Raw genomic sequence first — 27223 nt, 5'->3', positions numbered from 1 at the left:
GTGTGGTAGTATGCTGCCCAGAGCAAAAATAAAAAATACATCCCTTACTAAGTCAGGAATTCCTCTGTGTGAGATTTACCCACAACAGGAGCCATTTAGGCCCCCTGAGGCACAGCACAGACTTCTGCTGTTTTAGCTGCTTAATGTTAACAATAACAATTATTCCCTACTCAGAGCAGCACTAGAGAGCAAACCTGCCAGAGGGTTGTAAAGCCACTTGCTGTGAGAAGAATTAAATATTAAGATTCAGGATTTTTGTTCTATGACAAGATTCATAAGTGAGTACCTCAACAGTTAAAATACCTTGGTACCACCTGCTTCTAGTCTGGTCTGTTTGGTTCCTCCCACCCACCTTTCTGCCCATGAAATTGCAGCAGTTTGCTGTAAAAATAGGCTGGTGCTGGATCTCCTTAAGGAAATGACAGCAAGACTTAACAAGGCAAAGTGGTCTATTTTCCCTACAAATTAAGCCTCATTTTCTGGGATGATTAAGTTCAAATGAAAACTCTGTGAACAATGAAATCCCAATCCTAATCAACCAAAACCTTTATCCAGAGGTAGACATCTGGCACAGAAAACTCCAGTTTCTACTGTTGCAATATGATAAAGTTTTAATTGTTTGAAGAAAAATCTCAGAATACTGTACCATGAACAGATAATTTTAAGTGGCATCAACAGTTCTGGGATCTGCATGATCCCAATTCTGAAACAACAGAATGGATCCTCCTTGAAACACACGATCCATTAACAGAAATTGCCTTCCTTAAAAAATTTATATTCTAAAATAATCAAAATTAAAATGCTTGTGTTCCATCTTCAGCAGTGTCTCTATGTACCAATGATTTAAACGGCTGAGAGGAATGGAAACCATTCTTGACTGCTGAACAGAATGGATCCTCAGTGGTGTCCTGCTATGCATCTCTTAAATTGAAATTATGTTATATAAAATGGATTACAATAGATTATTTTCAAAAGAGGAAGAAGAATTTGCCATGCAAACAAGTAGCTTTTAGAGCTTTCTGCAATGACACAGTGGATTAATTATAAATATGACAAGGCCCTATATATCTTCGTGTATTCCAGAAAACTGTCTCTAAACCATTTTGCTATCTTTTAAGTAAGTCTTCCAGAGATTTACAGCCTGCACATAAGGACACGAAGGCAAGAAAAAGAGAGCAGAAAAGATTCCCTGAATAAAATAGAGCAGAATAAATTGCCAGCAAAGACAGGTACCACGAGCTGCTTCCTCAGTGCCAACTGAGTTCAGTTTTCTCTCAGTTGAACCTCTGATGTTTTCAGAGATCAGTAATTATCATTTTATCTTTCAAGCTGAGACTACACGTGCAACACAAGCTTTGCTTTGGAAGTGGTGCAAATCACCTGGATTTCAGCTTTCTTTACAAGACAGGTGTTTCCAAACCAGGTTAGTGTAGGTACTCCATAACAGATATAAATTTTGCTGCATATTACATCTAATTGGACTAGAATCTAAACCATCCCTCTCCATTTGAACAGTGAACGATTTTGGCTTATTCCCAGATCCTGATTGCATTTTGTATTTCCCCTTACAAAAAATTCAGGAGTAGCAGTCTTTCCATAAGTTATCTTATGTTGGCCAACTTCAGTCATTATAGCTTGGTGAACCCAGATGTAACATTTGCAGTAAGTTACTCCGTTCATCACATCTAGTATTTCCAAGACTATCTTTTGAAGGCTTTATGGTATCTGTTCATATTTTGATGGACTTCCAATTTGAACATTCACCAGGTAAGCTGGAAATAACAACTCTGTGTATGGTTTAGATACTGAAAATTTACTGTTTCAAACATTGAACCAGCACCTTCAGTTGACATAAGTTTGACAACTCATCAAGCTTCCCACAGGTTTACAATCATCATTCATAGGTTACAGGGGAAGATTATTTGTCTATTATTATTTTTGTCAGCTTTCTTCTTCATACAGATGTTTGCAAGTCCTTTTCCAGGTGCTATGTACAGTTCATGTTTACCCCAGCTCTTTTCACTGAGAGTTCAGGTATCACTTATTTAGGCTTCAGATTTATGTGTCCATCAGCCTCAACTGTCATTGTCATTCCAGATGCTGACACAGGGCAAGAATTGTTAACATGTCAGTATTAAACTGCTGAGGATTATTAGGACTGTATTTCAATTTGATCTGTTTGAGTTTAATCAGTGTTCTTGCCACTCAAATCTGCAGACTCTTCTTCTATCTGTTGCTCCATGCTTTTTGACATTCTTAATATCAATTTAAATTTCCACTCCAGGGGTGAATAGTGTTATTTACTAGCTAGTTCCTAACTGATTCATAAAAAATTCAGTAAGTTATGCAACATAAGTTGCTCCATTGCTTTCTCTACTCAATTACTTATCATAGCTTGCTTATATGATATTATTACTTTTTCATTAGTTAACAGATAACATACTTGGAAAAACTTATTCAAAGTATGAAGCAGTTGTAGAATACTCTCTTGTAGTTATTATTGCTATTTGTTCCTGCGTAATTCTTTAAAATTACAGTTTTCATGTATATTAAATTATGAGTTTTATCCTGACTGTAAGAAGTTGTGCTAAAAGCCTGCTGTTATTGACAACAGCTTTCACCAGGGTATTAGCCAACCCCCTTAAGAAATCCTGGGTCTGGGGACACCTTAAATAATAAGGATCAAGACTGTGAAATTGATTTAAAACAGAAGACAGAAGATCTCATATTCCTGCAAGTATTTGTACTGCTGAACAGACATACTGCATTATTTTATAGGAATCAACTTTAAATGTTGTAGTCCACCAGGGATAACAGAAGTCACAAATAAAGTCAGGTAATATCATGCACAGTGAAACAGATTTCCTTAGACAGATAAAGATGACAAAAAAACCCTGGATGCAAGCAATCAAATTGCTGGAGTAGAAATCAAACTATCTTACTATGGGACCTACAGAAAGAAACCACAGGAACAATTTGCTTCTGAGAACTCCCTTCTGAACTCAGTTTCAATAGCTCTTCAGCTATAAAAAGATTCTATCGAAAGCAAGTGGGATTAGTGGGATGATTTTATGTGATGAAAGCCAGACAGAGCTGGTTTCCTCCCGTACTGCTAACAATTAGTCCAGATCACAAAGACTAGTTATTACTTAACAACACACCTAGCAGTAAAAACATTCCTCATCGTGACCATCCAGATGTTAAAACTCTTACTATCCTGGACACCTGCCACCTCTTCCAGATGGGACAATTGATACTTCAGCGATATACAGAAAAAAAAAATTCAGAATCAGCTTAAAAAACTCTCAGATGCACAGGCAAAAGCAAATTTTGCTATCACATGAATGAGAGGGTACTTTTCACCCTGCAGGGAAGGCAGACATAAAAAAAGCACAGAATTGTGACAGACCTAAAGGGAAAACCCTCTAAAGTCAGGTACAGTGATCCTACTGATGCTAAACAGAGCAACAGAGCCCTTTTGCAGAAGATGAAGAGCAATTCCCCATTCTCACAGCAGCAGCCACTGGCTCAGTAGTTCAGCTGAGCCCTCCAGCACCATTCCCAGCCCAGCTCCACAGGGCCAGCATGCCATTGAAGCCTTCACCCTTCACTGTCTCCTGGGAATCTCCTGTGGGCAACAACCTACCTTCCTTCTCTACGATAATATTTTGATTAGGATTGCAGCAGATAATCACAGAAGTACAAACTTCTTGGGTTCTAATGATATTTTGAGAAAATAATGTGGGATTTGTAGAGGAAGAAAACCTACATCACTTGGCTTTCCAAATGTATATAAACTTCTTGCAAAGAAGGATGACATGTTATGATGCTACTGAACACTGGAGGGTCTGGTAACATTTTTTATTTTTTATTACTCTCAGCATCTTCCTGAGCAGAAGTTCTCTAAGTATTTACTAAAGATGTCATGGTTTCTCAGCATTAACTATCAGAAATTTGCTGTTCCAGTAGCAATCTTCTGCTCACCCAGTTGTTATCTTCCTGCATGCTCCCCATCTAGTTATGTCATGAAAAAAAAAGCGCCAAGAACTGTGGAATTATGGCAAAAAATAACGTGGGGACAGCCTGTGAGTACCTGAAGTTACTATGAAGCTATGAGGAATTTCTTGAATCTTTGAGGCTAATTTGAGTTGTAATCACATTTTTTTCTCACAGGGGCAAGCCAGATACAGAAGGATTTTAATGCCTTCCTGGCTTTGTCAGGTTTTTACAGATCTAACCTTCCAGAACCACAGAGAATAACTTGCCAAATTTAAAGTTCTCCCCTTATAACCAAAATACTACCTGCTGCACTGAATTTTCTTCCAATCTAGATCTAAACAGCTTTTTTCATGTCAGCCACAACTGTATCAAGCACTGTTTGACGCAAGTCAGACAACAATAATGACCTATTCTTTTATTTCCACGTGACTCAAAATTTGTTGCTTTATACACTGTCTTCCCTTTTAGACACTAAAAGAGCTTCTAAAATTGTCTTTCAGTTTTACCAGATTGGGCAAACTTCAAATACTGAGGCATTGAGCCAAATCATTCTCCACGCAAATCATTTTTCCACGCATCCTAATTTGCAACTTTCAAGACCGCTTGAAATTAGTATTTTAAATCAGATGTATCTTTGTTTTGGCACTACTTGTAACAGTTTGTTTAGTAGAGTGTTACAAACTTTCCCAAAAGTTAGTAATGCAACTAATCTTTAGCCATTGTGTAGGTTGAACTTGATATTAACACAGCAAATGAGTATTTTAAGGACAACATTCTTGAAAGAACTACAAAACATGCTATGAATTTAAGTGAATAGGCTTAGAACCACCAGTTGCAGCCAGCAACAACACAGTTTTCTCATGCTTATGGACTTCGAACCCATGTGTGATTCTGAACTTGCCACAGCAACAGAAATCCCCCAAACAACCATGAGTTTAATTATGAGGCAGTTTAAGATGCCTGCAAAAAAGGCAAATTTGGCCTAAATCACCACATGTAGAACTTTCTCCAGTTTAAGTCCCCAAGCAGTTAATTTAAAGCAGCAAAAGAATTGCTCCATTTTTCAGGACACAAGTGGAAGAACTTTACTATTTGACTTGTGATAATGCTGGAGACTTCACACTGTGCTTGTTTTTTTTTTTCAGTCAAAATCCGTGAGAGAGTCTTTAGCTCTATCCAATGGGCACTCATGCAGGAGAGGAGTTTGGCTCAAATGCCCACTGCAACAACTATTTGGACATCTTAGTTTGTTACTGATGATGCAAAATGCATTGCCTTTCTTGACAGTCAGAAATTTGAACTCTGCAGTGAAATTCAAACCCAGCTCACTGGGAGCTTTGTGAGACATTACACTAATTTAAGGCACTTGATAAAAAGTTGCAGCATCACTGGCTTAACCCCTTCACAAGGCATCTATTTGGATGAAAAATTGCTGTCCCACTGCCTTCGGTAAAAAAACTTTTCCTTTAAGTGAGAAGAATGCTCTGGTCATGCTTTATGAGATGAAAATCCATTTTGTTTATAAGGGGCATTGTACTGCCCAATCCTGTAAAAATGGCAGGGGCAACTGTAGGAGTGCACAGAATAAAACTGTACAGTGAGAGTATTGTGAACAGCAACCACCTTTTCCTCCCTCCAAGTATCAACGAAGTCATTCTGGTGAGTCTGTGGCATTAAACAGGTGATTTGAAGACTTCACTCTCAGGCTGAGGGATCTACATGACCTACATACGATCTAAACCCCATCCTAGATATTCATAACCTCTCTTGGACTTCGATCTAGGTCTTTATACTTCAATAAGCAACTGGGAGAACTATTGATTACATAAACATATGCAAACTGCTATGGGTGAATGTTTCAGACTAGCCATAACTCAATTAGACTGTAACTGAGTTAATACAGACACAGTACACGAAATGTAAAACAGTCTTAGGAAAACAGTTAATCTCCAGAAGCAAAAGACCTAATAAATTCATGAGCTTTTACATATGGACCATTTCTCATATAGATGTTTTCTTGTTGGCAAAGTAATAAGCTTGCATTGTCAAAAATAAGAGATCTATTTTACAATGAGTAAAAAATCTATTTTATAATGAGTATGAACTCACACAGTCAGACTTACAGGCTGAAACTGTTGCTTGGGACATACAAAAGACATCAAAAATAAGCACCCACCCCACCCCCACCCCCCCAACCCTTATGCTTTCAGGTTTCATGGTAATTCAGAATGTCTGCCACCTGGCTATTGTTTTGCTGTCTACCTTAGTGTTCTTCTATACAAGCAGCAAATCCCAATCAGTCTGTTTTTGCAACACAAATGCATGAGATTAGTGACTGCAGGAGCAAACAGAATCAGTTTAAATCCTGTAAGACAAGTGAATGATATTACTTCACAAGTATGAAATCTGAGATCTCTTTGCCTTTAATTTAAAAAACCTGTACCTAATAATCACATTAAAGTCTGTTTGGCATGCCAGACAGCTTTTACTTCCTCTGTTATTTTTACAATTTGAACGTCCTTTGTAGTTACTGAAATTAATTTATGCCTTTCAGCAAATATTTTTTTTTAAACTTTTTATCTATGAAGGCTGGTATTGTCAATTACAATATACTTCTATAATTTCACATCTAAGTGCTTTTTCTCAATTTCTGAATTCAGCAAAAGCTGACAATCATTATTATAAATCTTCATAAAGGTTAGCATTTGTCAAATCAATCTAATTTTTGCAGAAATAGTAGTATTGCAACTCCACTCCATAGATTATTTATACTATGTTGCAGAGTGTTCACAGTACTTAGGAAATTCCAACATAACTTTTTTATTTTGTTTTAAAAGGTCAATTATTTCCTTAAGTATTGGCAGACAGGAATGAGAACTAACCCTGGAGCAACAAATTCAGCAAGGAAAATGGGTCAAAGAACAGATGTTTGGAGGATGACAGAGATCAGTGGTACAGGTAACCAGGTCAGCAGGCAGGAATCCTGATTAGAGTTAACTCCATTTCCCTTTCATAATCAAAATACTTGAAAACCTAATTTACAACACCAGCCAATTGTAATAAAAATGACTTAAAAAGCTGCAGAAGCTTTCAGTTGTGAAAGCAGTAAGATTTCATTATACTAAGCCAGCTGAAAACCACCTTTATAGGAAAAGATTGCTAAATTCCCTATACGCACATATTAAAGTGACAATTGGCAATTTAAATAATTAAACATACTGATAAAGTAAGCACAACTTAACCTCATCTATTTTGGGTTGATTATTCATTGGCTGTTAAAAGATGTCTTCCCAAAGAGAGACAAGATAAACGTGTCCTACATTTACCATGAGAGAAGTTAAAGTAGTAACCCTTCTCACAGTATGACTGTACCACAGCTGCTCTGAGCTGAAAAGCACAGGAGTATGCTGCAAAGATATTTATGCTGGTATCACATGAGGCAGCATAAATAGAAACAGTAGAGCTGAAGGAGCTCAGGGGCACTACAGCATGGATGTAGCTGTTTGCTGCTGGATTTTGGCTGGCACTTTTCCAGCAGCCTGCATCACACTGGGTGGATGTACTTCTTTGGACAGGGAATCTGGTAGACATATCCATATAAAGGGCCTTACAGGAACCATTATTTGGGCTGTATTTTGGGAAATAACAAACTTAAATGTCTACAAAATACCAGCTTGAATAGTAGTAGACAAGAAAAAAGCTGAAGGAACACTTTATTAGGAATTACTGAATTTAAGAAGTCAAGCTGAGGTATATGCCGTGATTACTGACCAACTATGGTGACTATCTGGCTTTAATTCCACATTTTTAAAAGTGAATTCACACATGCTTCCAATTGTAAGGAAGGTTTTGTTTCCTCCCCTTTTCCTCCCAGATAGCTTGCACTTGCTAGTGTAATCACAGACCATATGAAGAAAAGAACCTAACCTCAGGCAGAACCACTACACTGATGTTGTCTCTTGCAGATGTTTGTGTAACCTGTTCTTAAAGGCCCGCAAATACGGAGACTCCACTGCTTTATCATCTCCACTGTAATTATTTGTCCTTGAGTGTCTAACTCCACAGCCTCTGATTAAATTTGAGGTAATAACTTCTTGCCCTGTAAAACTAACAAAGTGCACAAGACCCTTCCTCATTATGGTTTTCTTTTAAAACAGTGGAATACTTAGCTCCTCAGTTCATTTTTTTTTAATTCAACAACATAAATTCCTTCACAATCTTCCCTTGTAGATAACATTTTAGGAACCTACTATTCTCATCTGGACTCTTTCTATCAAACCACATATTTAAGTGCAATACTGAAAACTTGACACAAAGTAAGGATGTAGTAAGTTAAAACAACACCATGAAGACGAAAAGTTCAAAAAAGTCAAGAACACTCTCCTCAAGTTGCTGCTTCACACTGCTTAAAAACTGCAGGTGGAAACATAGTTGGACATAGTAGGAATTTATTTCTTTAAAAATAGAAGAAATTTAAGACAAAACAGAATTTCTTTGGGGTGGTTAGAAGGAATGAATTTCACTGGTGCTCTTCTGACATATATGAATGGTTTCAGTTTATTCTCTAAAAAGTTTTGAGACTTTTTTCTAACTTTTTTTTTTTTTTTCCTGAGGAAGAAAGCTTTGAGACAGAAGCAACAACGGAGATATTATTTTGGACTGGATAACTCTGAGCTATTTTTATTAATACCTATTTAGCTAATCTACTATTAAATAAGGTTTGAATGCATAAAATCACTTGGAAACAAGCACACCATACCTTATCAATCCTTTCTATCATAATTCTCTAGCTGTGAAAGGAAAACCAAGCCTTACTGCTCTTGATGCTTTGCAGGAGAAGAAAGAAGCAGACACCGATCTCAAGTTTTAAGAAGCACCACCCATACTAGAAAATGTTAGAAAAAAAAATTCAAATTTGCCTTTGAATTTTTTTCTTTTTCAAGATCTAGTGCATTTGCTAGATAATACATACTTCAAACCCTCTCTGGCTTGACTCCTGTTAAATCAGCTGTAAGCAAGGCATTCCCAAACTCTGCTATGCAAGCTGTTTCAAAGCAGCACCTTGTACACCAAAACTTACCTCCTTGCACTGCTCCCAGTAGAAACATGGAACAGCTGTTTAGGCAGCAAATGCTGCCTGCACACGCAAACACCATTTTTACTGTGCACAAAGGTTAACAACCCAGAAGTTTCTCCTGCTCCTTTACTGTAACATTTCTTACCCAGTTATGGTGATGGCCAAACAAAATAAGAATCCTTGCTGTAAATTGAGATTCTATGTTATCTTCAGAAAATATACAGGATAAGTTGTACATCTTATTGAATACTGAAATCTTACTGAATGGATATATCTGAAGTAGTTTCCAGTTTCGCCATTTCTAGTACTGATGCAGTAACAGCCTGAGACCCAAAGAAGTTCCCATTTTATTTTAAAGTTTTAAACATTCATTTTGTATAACATTCATTTTTGTTTCCTCATAATATCTACTTGCTGCAATTCTTTGTAATGCAATGATAAAAGCAGCAGAAACTCTAATAATTAGTTTCTGTCAGGAAAGCTGACCTAGTGTTAGCAGCAGTTGGAAATTTTTAGAGAAGTAAAAACTTGTGTGGAGAACGCTTACTTTAATCATATAGTTGGAGGTTACTGGAAGTAAAAAGGATTATACTCAGACCTTTCTCCACACATAAAAATCTTGGAAATTCCTTTTTTCATACAAGAAAATGGCAGCTCTTAGAACAATCACATTTCTCTCATTTCTCTTTCCTACTCCCTAAAACAAAACAGCAAGTTGCTGAGGACCTCTCATCTAATGGAAGAAACAAGTGAGCTTTGTTTTTTTCTTTCCAGTACTGGATGTGTGCAAGTAAGATAGCCAAATATATTATGCAAAGGATTCTTAATAAAGAATGTTTTTTACACCCAAGTCAAGGAATAAAGCAGTCAGTGGGTGGAAAAAGCACTCTGAAGATAGTGTTAAGTTTTGTGATGGATGTATGTAGAATCATTCCACATGTCTGTATTATCTGTATCAAGATAATCAGGTTTTCCAAAGCAATCTCAAAAGCCCTTTCCCATGAACACTGTATACTACCAACACATGTGCAATATTTTTGCTGTTAGTATCAGTAAAACGTAGCATCTTTTCTAATAAAATCACTCCAGTCATATGAATACTTCAAGAAATATAATAAACAATACTGAACACAGTAAACCTTAAAAACCTTAATTTCTTTTGATTAGCAGGTTAGTAACTTTTTGCTTACATACACTATTTTGCAAATAATGTATTGTTCTAAAATTAGCATAGTGCAAAAGACTTATTTTTAAGTATATGTATCAGAATGGTACAGGGGCATTAAAACGTTAAAAGTTCGTTCTAAAAATATTTTTTTGTGATTATAGCAACAATGAAAAAAAACTTAAGAAGTACACAAATTTCCCAGAAGGCTGTAATATTTTACTCTAGTCAGTGGCTTTGTTTCCCATTATTTAAGATAATTCCTGAAATATAATAAATAAAGAACATCTAATCACAAAATGTACATGAACAGATTTAAACATTATTCTCATTAACCCCTACTGAGCCTATAAAATAGGGTCAGCTGAAAGGGCTTTCAAATGGTCCTCAGCAGACACTACATCATGTTCTGGTGATCTATTGCTTGAAAAGGAAAAGTCTTTTACAGCCTAGCCCCTAAGGGTTTTAAGATCATAACACTTAAAAACCGTAAGTACAAGCTTGCTTTGATATCTGGTACAATACTATAAAATATGAATTAACAAGGACATTAATTATTTTACGTAATATAATTTTTAAGCATGCTATAATCCTGGAAAAGGCACTGGAATAGTATCATACACATTAGTTGTTTTAAAATTCGTAAAGGTATTTCTGCTTAATTAATGGAAACCACCTGTCTAAACACCATTAGCGCATATGCATTTTTAAGGCTTGAAACAGAAATGTAATCTTTAACCAAGTCACACAAACATTCACTTGCAGTGAAAGGAGGTTGCTACAAAACCTGCAGTGTATTGTTTTTCTGTTACTGGGTTACAGTAGCTGAAGTCTGTAAGAACCAGAATGCCCCATCCAGCTGATCAGTTACAGCTGTTAATTGTGGAGGGAGAGACTGGCTGACATCTGCTTCTTGCATAGTTAGTTAATGGTTCACTTCCAGGTCCTAAAAGGATTGTAGCTTCTCTCAAAAGACAATGTCGGCCCCCATATACGTCTGCCTTCTACACTGCCTGTCTTGTTCTGGTTTGTCATCCTCTACACAATGCAAATCTGAGTGAACTCACATCTGCCACTGATCGACCCAATTCGTGAGCAATCTTTTCCCATCGACCGGGGGTCCCCCCTGGGAACTTAACCATACTTCTTGTCAGCTGGCTCAGGTCCTCCTCTGTCCATTCAGGTGCCTATAAAACATTTGTAAAACATTCATTACACTGCAGTATTGGACATTTATTTGCAACGTAATATACTGAAAAAAATTTTTTAAACAAATTAATCTAATAATGTAAAACAAACAAACAAAAAAACCTTGGTATCTTCTCTCTGTGTTGCTGCTGAAAATGGATAAAAACAACAGACCAACAGTAAGATACTAAAAATCCTGGACACTCAAAAATTGCATTTTGTGTATTACATAGACTAACACATTTAATTTCTATTAACTTTAATACAACATACATAGCACAACATTATAAAACGCAGTAAAGATAATAATCAACAATTCTTTTATTAGATTATGGGGTTATGCAAAAATTAGATGGGCCAAAGTCCAACAAGAACTTCATCTGACTACTGCTGTAAAAGACAACAAAAAAATGTTTCTGCAAATCCATGAGCAACAAAAGGAGGGCTAAGGAGAATCTCCCTCCTTTACTAGATGCAGGCAGAAACACAATGACACAGGATGAGGAAAAGGCTGAGGTACTTCATACCTCCCCTTTGCCTCAGTCTTTAATGGGAAGATCCGTTGGTCTCCATGTACCCAGTCCCTGACCTGGAAGACAGAGCACAATGAAGCCCCCATTATCCAAGGAAAAATGGTCAGTGACCTGATACACACAAGTCCATGGGGCCAGACGGGATCCACCCAAGGAAAGTGAGGGAGCTGGCAGAAGTGCTCACTCAGCTCCTTTCAAACATTTACCAGCACACCCAGCTGACTGGGGAGGTCCCAGTTCACAGGAGGTTTCCAGATGCAATACCCATCTGCAAGAAGGGCTAGAAGGACTATTCAGGGAACTACAGGCCTATCAAGTCTGATCTCGGTGCCAGGGAAGGTCATGGAGCAGATCCTCGAGTGGCATCACATGGCACATGCAGGACAACCAGGGGATGAGGCCCAGTCAGCAGAGGTTTGTGAAAGGTCCTGCTTGACTGACCTGATCTTCTGAGACAGGGTGACCTTCTTAGTGGATGAGTGAAAGGCTGTGGATGTGCCTACCTGGACTTCAGGAAACCCTCTGACATCAATTCCCACAGCATCTCCAGCTCAAGGCTTGGCTGGATGGGTATAAAACTGTCAGGAAGCCAGGCCCAGAGGGTGTTGGTGAATGGAGTTACATCCAGCTGGTGCCTGGTCACCAGTGCTGTTCCCCAGGGCTTGGTGCTGGGACCAGTTCTGTTTAGTATCTTCATCAGTGATCCAGATGGGGGGATCAAAGGCACCCTCAGTCAGTTTGCAGACACACTGAGCTGGGTGGGAGTGTTCATCTGCTGGAGGGCAGGAAGGCTCTGCACAGGGATCTGGACAGGCTGGATTGATGGGGAGAGGCCAGAGCTCTGAGGTTCAACAAGGCCAAGTGCCTGTGCCTGCCCTTGGGTCACAACAACCCCTGCAGTGCTACAGGCTGGGGACAGAGTGGATGGAAAGATGCAAGCTGGAAAAGGACCTGGGGGTGCTGGTCAACAGCAGCTGAACATGAGCCAGCGAGTGCCCAGGTGGCCGAGAGGCCAATGGCATCCTGGCCTGGATCAGCAACAGTGTGGCCAGCAGGACCAGGGCAGTGATCGGTCCCCTGTACTTGGCACTGGTAAGGCCACACCTCAAATCCTGGGTCCAGTTCTGGGCCCCTCAATTCGGGAAGAACACTGAGGTGCTGGAAAGAGCCCAAAGAAGGGCAATGGAGCTGGTGAAAGGTCTGGAGCACAAGTCTGATGAGTGGCTGAAGAAGCTGGATGTGTTTAGCCTGGAGAAAAGGAGGCTCACAGGAGACCTTATTGCTCTCTACAACTACCTATGGTAGGAGGTTGTGGTGAGGTGGGGATTGGCCTCTTTTCCCAGGTAAAAAGATAGTAATTAAGTAGTAGTAAGATCTAGGACAAGAGGAAAGGGCCTCAAGTTGTTAACAGGCTGCCCAGGGAAGTGGTGGAATCACCATCCCTGGAGGTATTTAAAAGATGTGGATGTGACACTTAGTGGTGGGCTTCGTTGTGCTGGATTAATGGTAAGAGTCAATGATCTTAAAATCCTTTTCCAACCTAAATGATTCCATGATTAAATCACAGCTTAAGACACAAAGTTTCAAACATTTACTTAATTGCCTCTGTAATATTTTCCCAGCAAATACAGAGAAAATATCTCCATTTTGACATATTAAAAAAGCTTCTTAATGAAACAGACCAGTCATCTTAGCTTTTTGTCACTGTTACCATCCTGTGTTTTAGCACTCTGGCATGATCCAGGAATGAAATCTGTTGACTCTAATATTCCATCAAGACAGTTAAACAACACCCCTCCCCCCTCCCTAAAATGCAGTTATACCACAAAACCAGTCCGGATGCTTCTACTACCCAATAACCAAAAGATATAAAAATGTTTTACTCTAACTACATGCCAAGCTGTTAACAATGACTGTCTTCATAATGGCTGAATAAAAGTGAACAAAGCAAGGAACACACAATTAGAGCAGTTTAAGGCATGGAATCACAGTCGCCTCAGAAGGCAAAATGCAGCGACCGTCTTTGACATTTGCAGCACCTTTGGCAACGACCGCAGAGCCAAATCTTTGTTACCATCAGTAGTTTGCCATTTTATTTATTTTTAAGGAATTCTTTATGACATACCTCTTCTAATCACCATTTCTGATAATGAACAGGCACATATCAAGCGGTTTGCATTACAGAGCCATCAGCACAGAACAACAGTCAGAGGTGAGTGACCCCAGGGACGATCTCCACAACTACAGCAAAGCTTCTCCCTGACACTAATCCTGCCTGTCATTCTCCCACTGTGCTCTAACCACACTGACATCCGCCCGCTGCACTGCAAGCTTAACGGGGCCCTTCCTGACTTTTTACTGTCTCCCCCAATCAATGGTTCAAGCGTGCTCTTTTCACCATGTCCAAATGGCAGCTTCACTCATAATCAAAGTGCATTGCTCCTGTTAAAGGGCTTCCCAAAGGGCTTCACCATTTGCATTCATTTGCAAAGCAAACTACTTTTATTCACTTTGTTCTGCTATCAAGAGTGTTCCCTGAAGCAGATAAATTGGCATAAATACAACCTGCCACTTAAAAGACAGTAAATAATAGCCAATAGTAGCAAGGATTTTATCAATCGTCCTGGTCTGGATCCATGTAGTCCTTTATTCAATGCTGAAAGCCTCAAACATTCATTGTTTTTAATACAAGAATAAAATGAATTATCTCTGATGATTCAAACACAAGACACTTAAGTAATGTGCGTATGTGAGAGATCTCACACATACATTGCATGCATTATAGAATTACACCCTGGCCTACAGAAGAAATGACAAATACATAGAAAAATCTCCACATTGCACAATAACCTTATTACTTTTACTGGTTTAAACAAGTTAATATACTCCATACCTTTATTATATTATACACCATATAGCTATTTTATATGAAGATATTTCTCTGGGATTTTCATAAAGAAAGATTTCCAGTGCTTAATGTTCTACATATAAAAATTTTTATCACTGTAATTTAAATAATGAATTCTTCTAAAGAGTTCTAGTTAAAAGCCTTTTGTTTAAAAATCAATCAAATTTTGCACTTCAAAATTAGCCTTAATATGTAGTTTACTGTAATTTTCTATTTAATTCATACTAAAACTTGGGGGTGGAGGGAGTTTATTTGTTTGTGGGGTTTTTTAAAATACAATCAACAGCTACATTCACAGCTTTTCTCTCTTACCATATCCAAAGCATATCTAAGCAATTACACACGGAAATCAAGATGATCTTTCCAGTGATATACAGATGTCGGAAGCTTTCTGCTAAGTTTTATTTTCAGACTTTTTTGGTAAACTTTGTGCTCACAGTTTTACAAACCATTTGTAAATATTACAGAACTCTTAAAGCTATCTTCCTAAATAATGGACAAAACTACAATCATTCTGTAGATCTGTACTTAATTACACAGCTAATTCAGGGCACAAGAATTCCTTAGCTACATTAAAATATCAACTTCTTAATCTTATTTCAAGCTGACAATAATTTTAGAATGTGACGATCTAAAACACTTATACATTTGGAAAATCTCTGGAAAAGCTTTTAGAAAATCCACTCGCAGCAGCAAAAGCTGTAAAAGAGCTTTTGTGAATTTGCAATTCCTCAGCAACAGTTAATTGTGTCTTTAGATGCAACAGCGCCTACTGTGATCCAAGTGCTACAAGCAGCTACGAGGGTGGTCATGGTGTGAATGTATTCTCCCTGTTCTAATCTGTAGCCAACTGTAACTGCGAGAGTCAAATGAATGCATAAACATACTGCTTTGTCACCTAAAACCATGTGTGTCCAATATTACTGAAACACTGGGCCAAAATTCATCTCTACAGTAAAGCAATGGAAGACACCACATGGTGAGGGGACAGCTGTTGTTACTACACAAGCATTCAGATTTTGCATCCAAAAAGCCCCATTCTGGGATTGACTCCCCATACTGAATACAAAATTAAAAGTGCAGAGTTATGGTACAAAGTCTTTAAAATGAAAATAAGCTACAAGTGTAGATATATAAAAAAAAAACCAGCATTCTCATCCATAATAATCCTTTAGCATGATTTATCGTACATGGCTGGCAATATTGAAGGATTAGTTCACCCAAACCGCCATGCACCTTCTATAGAAAAGAAATATGAATGTGGTTTATTGTTCAGCATCACTCTTATATGTGCACCTGCCCTTGGCAATTCCATCCCACCTCTTTCAGCATGACAGTTTTACACTATTAGGATTTTTTTAAATATGAGCAACACTATTTTCAATTACAGAAAAAGCAAGTTTTCAGACAACAAAGCATTTCTTGTCAAGATAAGTATGACTCATTTTAATCCTGTTAATAAGTATAACACTATATATGCTTTTATTGATAAAATGGGAAAGTGGCTGGTACTTGAGAGTTTTTAAGGAAACTTTTAGTCATGTACAGTGCCTTGACATTGAAATAATTTGATTTTTTTTAATTAAATTTTAGCTTTAGATCATTTCTTCCTGTCACCAATATCTTGCAAATAAAGCATGAGGCAGCATCTATTTAAAAATACCTGTGCAAATATTTTTAGACCAAGGGTCCTAGTAAAATCATAGACAATTTTGCAAATCAGGAAACATTTAACCTACAAGATGCTGGTGTTTCGGTCCAGTAACTAAGGAACAGAATGTGAAAGTTTTCCTGATTTAATTTTTTGCTCATAATGTCTTATTTTTATTACAATATTATTCCATATTGTTACAATTTCTTGCTTTACCTACAAGAAGTCTGAAGTCAGTCTTGTTTTATCTAGTCTAATACACATTTGTCATTGTGATCCAGCTGTTGCTGAACATGACGGATATTGCTCCAGTTCTAAAGATCTGTTGTGAAGCTCTCAAGATCAGCTAAAGGGTATTAATGATCTGAACACATATTCAAAGCCATGTGTTTATATAGAACCCTTTGGTCATTCAAAGCTCTTACTCAAATCCAACTTTCTCTAGTATTGTTTTTATTAAGTGAGCTGACAAAAACAAAGACAGCTATGCTGTTTCAGAGCAACAGTGAAAGCAGGTCAGTAAGCTCATCATTTGTGCTCAGGGAGTGCAGCGGCAGAAAACTTTGTGATAACAAGAAATTATGTTTATCATTCATTCTTTTCAGTCCCACCCTGCTCTGAAAAAACAGGGACCAAATGCACATACAAGAGTTAGATGAACGCAAGCATATAGGTTACCTCTGCTTCCCCATATATTCTCCCGACTCCAATTATTTTCATCTCAAGCAATTTCTCTAGCCTGATATATTTTATCTATTTAGATTTATTTACCTCAATGAATCTGTTTTTCAGTTTTTTCCAGTTTTCTGTGAAACTATGTAAACTTTTTGGATTTGCAACATCACATTCATGAGGAGCTGCACATACCTACTACTCATTATACAAGAATTCAGCTTATTTTGTGTTTTGAACCTGGCTCCCACTAGCTTTGATGACACCTGGCTCTTGGCTTTCAGAGAGTCACCTCCAAATAGTCTCCATCTACTGAATTCCACATCACTTACAAATTTGTTCAAAATACCCCTCAAAGGTATTCCTCTGTAAGTTGTCTCTTCCTGGCTAAAGAGTTCTGCTCTACTCAGCTGTAAAGCCATGTTACACATAGTACTTCCCATGATGCCTTTTTCTGAACCACCTGCAATTCCATTGTAACCAACATCTTTGAAATGAGGTACCAAACTGCACAGAGCAGGATTAATCATGTGGAATAGGGATTCTCCTCTTTTTCTCTCTATTCTTTCCTTAACAATTTCTAACATTTGCATTGGTTTTTAGAATGATCCTGAGCTGATGTTTTCAATGAAGCTGATGTTTTCACTGATAACTCCTCAAGGAGTTCTCCCATACGTCAAGGATCAAGGTCAGCTCAGAGCTCATTATCTTGTTCAGAAGTTCGGACAGTCATCCGCTGTATCAACCTTGGCATCACTTTGTATTTACATACTGGGAAATATTTCTGCTATTTTATTGCCCAAGCAGTCAAACTCCTAAGATCACTCTGCAGTTCTTCAGTGTCTGCTCTCATGTTCACTGTTCCACACAATACTATGATTGATAAACATTTTCACCTCAAGAATTATCTTTTTACCATATTATCATCTTCACTATATGAATACATTGAACAGCATGATTCCTAGCAGAAATTCAGCCAAACTGCACTACTAACCTTGGTCTATTGAAAGATTTATTTCTACCCTCCATTTCCATTTGTCTGGGAAATAGCCTTCCTCTTATCCCATGACTGTTTTCTTTCCTTAAAAACCTACAAGCCTTGTTAAACCCTTCTGGAAAATCAAGCTGACTTTATCAATCAGATCACCTTCTCCCTGCATATTTGTTAATCTTTCTATGAAGTCCAAAGGGTTTAAGGCAGGACCTTCTATTATAGAAGCAATGTTCAGGACTCCCTGCAGGTCATATTTACCTGATGCTCATGAATTCGTCTCTTTGTATCAGTTTTTTGTTAGTTTTCTTTAAAGTGTTGTTGAAAGTACAGGCCTGCAAAGGTCCCTGAATTCCACTGATGACTTAATAAATATACAGAAAGACACATTTGCCATTTCAGTCCCCAGGCACCCATGAATATAAACAGTTACTTGAATTATTTAATCCTTAAATTTTCTTTGAACTCTGTGTTGCATATCCTCTGGTCCCAGTAACTTAAATAATTTCATCTTCAACAATATATTACAGAGGTTTAAAATAACATTAATTTTAGAATTTTTCAAAGCAACTACATGTAAACATGAAGATGTAAGTAATTGTCTTCTCTTAAAAAGTTGTCAAAATAATAACCTAACCATAACCATTTTTTGTTTATACTATTCCTCAGACAGGAATGCCTTTGGCATTAAAAGCATTAAAATATTAAACAATATACGTAAGTAGACAACAGCTCTTAGAGAATAGTGAGAACCTAAGAACAGAAACACGAAGTTTCATCTTCCTCATTATCAGGTCTTCTACGACATGCAGCAGCATGCTTTAGGACAGATATTCTTTCCTTCCTCACAGCTACCCTCAACATGGTTTAGGGACTTCCTAAGCATGAAGTTGAATCCATTTTGGTTACAAAGCTGTCCACTCTCCTCATACCATTTTTGCTCTAAATCAACATCATAAGCTGGCTTTCTACACATTCAGTTTCTCACTTCTTACCATACGCTGCTGCCTTTTCATTTCTCTGTCCCATATATTTCTGATGTGCTCTACAGCTTCAGATATAATATAGGAGGGAGAAGGAAAAAAAAAAATTAAAAAACAAAACCCACCAAAAACCCCACTACCTGGAAGCCACGTGATTTCTTTACCTTCTAAACACATAGCTGAGGAGAGTCCATAGGAAAAGATAGTACTCCTTGGAGAGATTTTTCTAAACCTTGCCTGTTTGAGAATGAGGATTTCACAGACATTTCAATTAGTGCTGCCCTGAATAACACTGTTACCCCTTGCAATTCACTGCACTATAGACAATTTCCAGTACTGAACATATCCTTGCAGATATGAAACCCCTCTAGTGACATTTTGCAATAACAAAAATGTATGTTTCCTGCTCTTGATAAGCATTACTCTAAAGATTTTCCTTTCCATCTTAACATTACTTTGTCTCTCTAAGAAGTCTTGCTGACAGAACCTGTCAAAACCTTTATAAAATCCAAGTGCATTGTAAAGCTCTAATAGATAGTAAGGCATAACTTTTCTTTAAATTCACACTGACTTCTTACTATTATTTTTAAATTGGCACTCCTAGTAGTACCATTCATTTCATAACTTCGAAAAATTACCCAGTATGGAATTCATGCTAATCAGTCTGTACTTCCCAGAATCCTCAAGCAAGCTCAAAAATTGGTATCCTATTTCTATCTTTCATTTCAAGGCTCATTTAAGTAATTGCTAAAATATTAACAGCAGTATTAAATGGATTGGATGTTAGAGTTCTTTTCAGGTCAATGAATGGTGAAGACCACTGTTCCAAGCAATTTGTTATTTATCATCCTCAGATGAACACTTCAACCTAAAACGTTCCCTTCTCACTTGTCTTCAATACATGATGTCAAAACTCTCTAAACTTCCTTGTAGTAAACATGGGTGAAAAAGACTTCTGGCCCTAGCATCTCCTTGAAACTGCTTTATATTTTGATCATCCAGTATTTCATCAAAATCCTTGATAGTGTTCCTTTCTCTACTTCTTGGGGGAAAAAAAAGAGTAGTAATTTTTTTTCTTGGGCTTACTTTATTTTGGATTTGCATAAGCCTTTCCCTTTCTGAAGCTCCTCAACACACTCACCCCCCAAAGCAGTTATCTTCACTTTTTAGTCTGAGACAAGAATAACTTAATTCGAGTAAAATGGTTATATTTGTGGTTCCTCTGCTGGCTACCATATTGATTATTCATAATTTTGACAATTTTGTTTTACCTTCAAGCTATATGTTAACCCATCCTAACTGCATGTCAACAGATAATCTGTAAACATTGAAACAAACAAAACCAGAAAACCAATCCCCCCGCCCAAAAAACCAAAACCAAAATTCAACTCTGAGAGTTTAAACATATTACAAACCAAAATGCAAATATGTCCATAAACATATAATGCCAATACAACAGATCCCATATGTTTTTGGGAAAACAAAACCAGTTTCCATCTATTCAGAAACAATAACTAAAATATTTATTTACAAGTACACTTCACAGCTAATGCAGGTCAAAACCTAATTATTATTCAGCTCTCTCATTCCTAAGATGTGCCTAAATATAAATATAAATAAATGTATGTATGTATGCATGTATAGGTATCTTACTTAACCTCACCAGGAAGCCTTAATGAATAAGAGATTCTCTCACCACCATCTTCAGCAGTATTATTTGGTGCTGCCAGGGTATCTCTAGACTTAGAATAAGCCGTAACTTAAGACTGAAAAATCCGTGTTCAAAAAGACGGACAAAAATCAGGGGAGGAGGAGAAGAATTAAATATAAATCAGGTTAAGAACCAGCTACATGAAGCAGTAAGACAATTTTTAAAATTTATGACTATATTCAGAAAGTTGCAGATACTCGAAAAACAGTATTAATCAGTCATCTTACAGAAAAGGTGGCAAACAGAGATACTTGAAAATGAAGCACAAGATGTGCTATATACTCACAAGATGAGTGCTATTACTCTACATTCATTCCAACATCTCTGCCTTTCACTTCTAGCCACTGGCCTTTCTGTCTTCCTCCCAGACCAAGCAAACCTTTAATAACAAGTATTTTCTCCCATAAAGGTCACTCTCCAAGTATCAGTAGACACCATTTCAAACCCTTCAGTAATTTCTACAGATTTTCTTTGTAACTATTTTACCTTTTTTTTTAACCTTTTTTTCATGTAAATCTCTAAATGACAAACAGCCACGCAGAGCTGATTTTCCTTCTCCTTTCCTATTCATTATTTATTCCTATTTCAAGAGTTCAGAACCAAGAGGAGTTTTTAATACTGACTTTAAAAATGCTCCAGTTCTTCACCAATAATCTGTAGAAGGCACAGCAAAGCAGTAATTCTTAGGTTTTGCAGAACAAGAACATCTTGAAAAACAACTTTATATTACTTTAATAAAAGTATTTTCTTGTCAATAGAGCTAAAAGTGCTCAAAAATAGTGACTCGTTAATGCCTAGTCATTGATATGAAGTAATCTGGTTAAAGCTACATCACCTTGGAAAAACAGGGGATGTAAAAAGAATGAAAACACTTCAGTATTTCATTGCAAAAATCTTTAGAAATATGACTGGGAAAGTGAGAATTTTTTATCAGCTGACTGCAGGCAGAATTTTGGTAGCCAAGATAGCCTCTCTAAAAGGAGGTGAGGGGCTGCCCTGTGCTGGACACAGCTGGCTCCAGCAGACCCACTACAGGACACAGCTGAGCTGTCAGCCAAGCTGGTGGCACCTCTGGGAACCTCTGGTGGCACTGTATTTAGGAATGGGCAGAGTGCTGTGCAGCAGTCTGAGGGGAAATGTGAGAAACAGCCCTGCAGGCACCAAGGTCAGAGAAGGAGAGGAAAGAGGTGCTCCTGGCACCACAGCAGAGACTCCCTGGCAGCCTGTGGAACAGACCATGCTGGAGCATAGATCCACACTGCAGCTGGTGGAGGACCCACACTGGAGCAGGAAAGTGTGAGAAGGAAGGAGTGGCAGTGAGGAACTGTTACAGACTGACCAAATGCCTGCTACCCCAACCCTCAGTGCCACTGGGAGCAGGGAAGGGGGAGAAGAATTGGGAGAGGAGTGAAGTTGAGCCTTCAACTTCAAGGGGAGTGGGAGGAAGGTGTTCTAGGTTTTGTCTTTATTTCTCACAATCCAACTTTATTTTACCTGGCAATAAATTAAATTTTTCCCAAGTCAAGTCTATTTTGTCTGTGCCAGCAATGGACTACTTATCTCCATATCTTTACCTCAACCCATGAGCTTTTTCATCTTATTTTTATAATATTCTCAGTTATGTTGAGAATAAAGAGTGAAAGAGTGGCTGGGTAGAGACCTGGCAGCCAGGCTCAGTACACCCACTGAACAATTATGAAATACCAAAAAAAATGGTTTGTATCTAGGAGAAGTTCTGGGGAACAATTTCTGGTGATATCCCCTTAAAACTACAGGAGATTACCCAGCATCTACAATTGCTGCTGCTGGTTGCAACAGTGCAAATACCAGATTTTAAGTAAAACTCTTCTAGCAATAAAGTAGCCTGCAGATCTACCTCCACAACAAATAAATACTAAAAATGTATCCCTTATTGGTATGACCTAACAAACTGGTTGAATTTCCTACACCAACTAATGATAATTTTAATAAAAAATTATTCCCTAAGTGATTTGGGTGCTTCTGAAAAAAAAATTATTCACTTTTTTTTTTTTTACTACCTTATAAAAAAGGAAAATCTTCCACAGATGTCTACTTCCTAAAAATGTTATTATCACCTCTTTTAAATGGCAGAACATACTGGTTGACTTCACTTAAATGCTGAAGCCCTTTCATGATCACAAAGGTTCAAAGAGATTACAGACAAAAATTACAATTCTATAAAACACAGATAAAATGAGCACGTATTAAAAAGATACACAATCAGGTTGTTAGACCATAGATGTCCTCATTTAAAGTTAGAGAACAATTACTCCCTACACAGTCCTCAAATAGTATCAGAAGCCTAAATTAACTAATGAACTTTCTAACCCCAGTTTTCTTTAACTAGAGGTGTTTGGAAGAACCACTTCTATTTCAGTTTTACTTGATCAAGAAGATACAAGACATAGCTTATATCTGATGATTAAGATGTTTCTCTCAGAATACGTTCTTATAGTCAATTAAAAATGACATCACCCTGGAATTGTTTGAGACTAGGATTAAAGTCAATGAATAAATGCAGTACAGAACTGCAGAGCGGCTGGGATTGGAAGGCACCTCCGGAGGTCATCTGGTCCAACACTTGGCTCAAGCAGGTCCACTAGAGCCAGCTGCAAAGGATCATGACCAGATAGTTTTTGAATATCTGTCTCCAATGAAGGAGACTCCACAACCTCTCTACGCTACCTGTGCCACTGGTCTGTCACTCTCACAATAAAGAGAGCATGTCCTGATGTTCAGAGAGACACTCACATTTGCAATCATTCTTGTATCCTGAGCCACAAACCCTGTTAGAACAGTTAAATTTGGGTGAAGGTGCAAGTCATTTATTGATTAGCAAATTGTTAAGAAAGATAAAATGTTTTTTAAAGTTATACTTCCTAAAATTCTACGCAGTTTGATGGGAAAAATGGTATCTATCAAGCTCGGTGTAGAAATGCATCCAAAATCCTAAAACTCCTTAATGAAGTAACAAAATACACACAGAGACACAGCCTCCTATAATCCACTGTTGCACTTCTCATAAATCTGAGGGGTTTTTGCAAAGGTCATCATTCCTATGGTATGAGGGATAACATTTCAGGAGCTACAGTTCTCATTCATCTCTCAGTACATACTCACCACACCATTTATTGCCTTCCTTCTCCTGCAAGTGCACCCACATCAAACTTTGACAATCCCAGAACAAGTATTTTTTTCTTACATTGTACTCTTCCTCCTTTCTTAAGCAGATCCACCAATCATGCTGACACTGCTGTATGAAGACACTGAGTTATGAGGTTGGGACTGGAACTGAAAGACTGTTCTGGTTCTGGCCAGAACAGGGTTAATTTTTGCAGTAGCCAGAAGGAAGCATGCTTAGGACCCAGAGGTTATTCTATACCACCTCATGTAACCTTCTGGGGATGGGCTCCCTTAGAGAGCAGAGGTTGGGTATGGTCAGGGGGTTTCTGTGGGAGCTGAGCAATCAATCACATGTGATTCGTTCGCCTTTTCCTGTAAACTCTGTCATTACTATTGCTGCTGTTGCTGTTCATTTTCTTATCTCGTTGCTATTTCCAGTAAACTGTTCCTATCTCAGCCCATGATCTTTAACTTTTGTGCCTCCAATTCTCCTCTGCAGCCCATCACAGGGTGAGGGGTAGTGGTCGAGCAGTGCATGGTTTGGAGTGTTTCAGTGAAAACCCTAAATTGGGAAATAGCACTCCAAAACCACAACACTGTTCGGTAATGTCCTCTCCAGCAACAGTCTCATTAAATGATACTAAGAACCCTTCTTGGTAGTAAAGATGCTGTGTCTTCACCACAGCATCTGAGTTCACAGCAATACCTGAACTTGTGTAACAGAAGGAAACACAACTAGATGTTTTAAAGCTCATTCCAGCCCTAAGATACAATTTTTCATGAAACAGGATTGAACATCAGAAAAACAGATACTTTAAAATTCTGGTTCTTTGCAAAGATCTGCATACCTTAAGAACTTTATGAATCTGGTAATATAATTGGGATGGCATTAAAAAAAGTGCGTGATACTTTCAATTTATACATAAGCTGGAAACTCATCAATCTGTATCACTGGAAGTGGTACAGAACCAGGTTTACTGGTAGAAGGGTGACTAAACTTCCAGTATTATTCAGAGATCAAAACCACAAAAGGTACTACCAAATGGATGAAATAAGGTCCTTCCAGAGACACAGAATCTCACTTGAGAAAACATTAAAAAAAACCTTTTAGGCCAAGTTTTGTTTTGCTTAATCACAGTTTTCTGATTCTGTTCACACCCCTACAGCCAGTAACCTGAACAGAACAGAGAAACGCATCACAGAAGAGGGACATGAGCACTCGGGTTATTATTATTTACTCCAAGTGTATTCTGGACATTAGAAAATGCTTCAATGTGATTTTCAGCATGCTAAAAGGACCTGGAGGGTTCAAGGGGGAAAAGAAAATCTTAATCCATTCTAATAAGGACCTTGTTCCATAGCAAGTTCTCTCTTAACATATTATTATGTTTTAACATAAAAATATGTTAACTAGCTGTTCACAATGCATCAACTCATACACCATTTTCTTTTTAAAAGAAGGCGCTAAAGCCGAAGTGTTAAAGCATCTGTCTTTAACAATACACACCTGAAAAAGGCCACTGCTCTACAATACGTATTTTCACACTTCAGGTTCTACCAGGCTTTGGGTCTATACTTAACACAAAGCTTTCTTTAACCTATTGTCGTTAACATGACCAAGTACGTGCTTGGATGTTTCAAATATCCATCTATATTACCATAAAGCAATCTGAGTATTCCTCCTATGAAGTAGCTAGTTTTTAAAAACATGAAAAATAACTTGAATGCCAACATATTTTTATGGCTTTTGAAATTAAATTGTTTGATCATATTTACACAATGCCCAGGTAATTCTGTCTTTTTGTCATTACAGCAAACCATCAGGGGGAAAAGGTTACTTTTTGCCACATTCTCAAAATCAAATCTACTTTTGCATCACGCATGCCAGAGGAAAAATGTCACAATTAAATGGTTCATAAGTATAACATTAAAATTACTATTTAAGTCAATGTAATTGAACAGAAATTAAAATGTAGTTTTTAATTGCATATTACAACTTAAATGGTAGCACTTAGCAGAAAGTGTTAACTCATTTATTTTTTAATTGTTAGCTGCTTCAAGGCAATTGTTTTAATGCAGAAAAAAGTGAGAAGCTCTTCAGTAAATTTGATTATAGGACACTCAGGCATGTAGATCAAATAAAATATAGGTTGAATAGGTAATTAGGTTTGGCCTGTGATACATTAACATGGAGACAAATTCCCAAAGAAAGGGAATGTATGTTTTTCATTTCATTCTCTCTCAAACACCACTCTATTTGGATTCTGAAATGCAATCTAAAAAGTATTTCCATTTGATAGAGAACACAAAATTAAAAATCTTCTACAGTACATAGGTCAATGAATTCTTCAAGAGAAGAATTCTGTAAATTTCATAAACTTCAAAAAATAAGTGCATAGGGTACTAAGTCTCAACAGATTGCATGTGGCAACTTATTTCATAATTAGTTGACACATTAAAAATCTTTAGCCATGCTAAATTTACTGGAGAAGACGAGCCCAAGGGCATGCAGATACATTAAAGCATATGATTAGTCCTTACTAAAAAAGAGTGTTTTTCCTTGCAAGGTTATTTGACTCATGAAAATGTCAAATATTTAACAACATCAGGCTGTATACTCTCTTTTATCAACTTCAGTACAATATGCCATATTATGGGTATTCTGAAAACATTGACATATGGTATTTAAGTACCATTCAATAGACTAAACCATCCTTTGATGGTGTCATAATGAACAAGATACTATTACGCAGCTAATCCTGCTGACTGCTCTGCAGTGCTGTCCTCTCCTTCGTCTTCCGTCCTTTTCCAGCTTTTGTGTCAGGCTTCCTGGCACAATTTATCATAAAATAGAGATCTTACCTCAATAACTTTTGGGTTTGTTTGGTTTTCTGGTTTTTTTACATTGGTCTGTTGGAGGCAACATGTTTCTCCTACCTTCATTCATCTTAAACAGCTTATCCAAAATCAGGGGGCTTTTTGTGCCCCTTGATTTCCTTCAAATATAGTTTTAATTGTCTCTGAAGCATTTCACCACCGCAGATAACATCTAAAATAATGTTCTTTCTTTCACATCAAATGCAACTAAATTCTTTTACTAGCAATACTATCTTGCTCTAATGACCTAAACCAGCCTGGATATTTTGATCTCTTAATTTTTAACTGAAATGCAGGAGGTACTTTGCATCCCCAAAGTGTATA

At 37.5% G+C, this 27223-nt stretch overlaps 1 protein-coding gene across 1 annotated transcript in view; it reads right to left on the bottom strand.

Annotated features, from left to right (window-relative positions):
• The window catches only part of DNAJC1 (DnaJ heat shock protein family (Hsp40) member C1), a 108952-nt gene that overhangs the window by 3778 nt on the left and 77951 nt on the right, over positions 1 to 27223 (bottom strand). Inside the window, exon 9 of the mRNA XM_032101513.1 lies at positions 11309 to 11428. Coding sequence (XP_031957404.1) covers positions 11309 to 11428 — 120 coding nt within the window. The remainder of the gene's footprint in view (positions 1 to 11308; positions 11429 to 27223) is intronic.

This window comes from Corvus moneduloides, chromosome 1, assembly GCF_009650955.1.
Source record: "Corvus moneduloides isolate bCorMon1 chromosome 1, bCorMon1.pri, whole genome shotgun sequence".
Taxonomy (NCBI): Eukaryota; Metazoa; Chordata; class Aves; order Passeriformes; family Corvidae; genus Corvus; species Corvus moneduloides.
The sequence above is the reverse complement of the archived record's forward strand: the minus strand, read 5'-3'. Positions and strand labels throughout refer to the sequence as shown.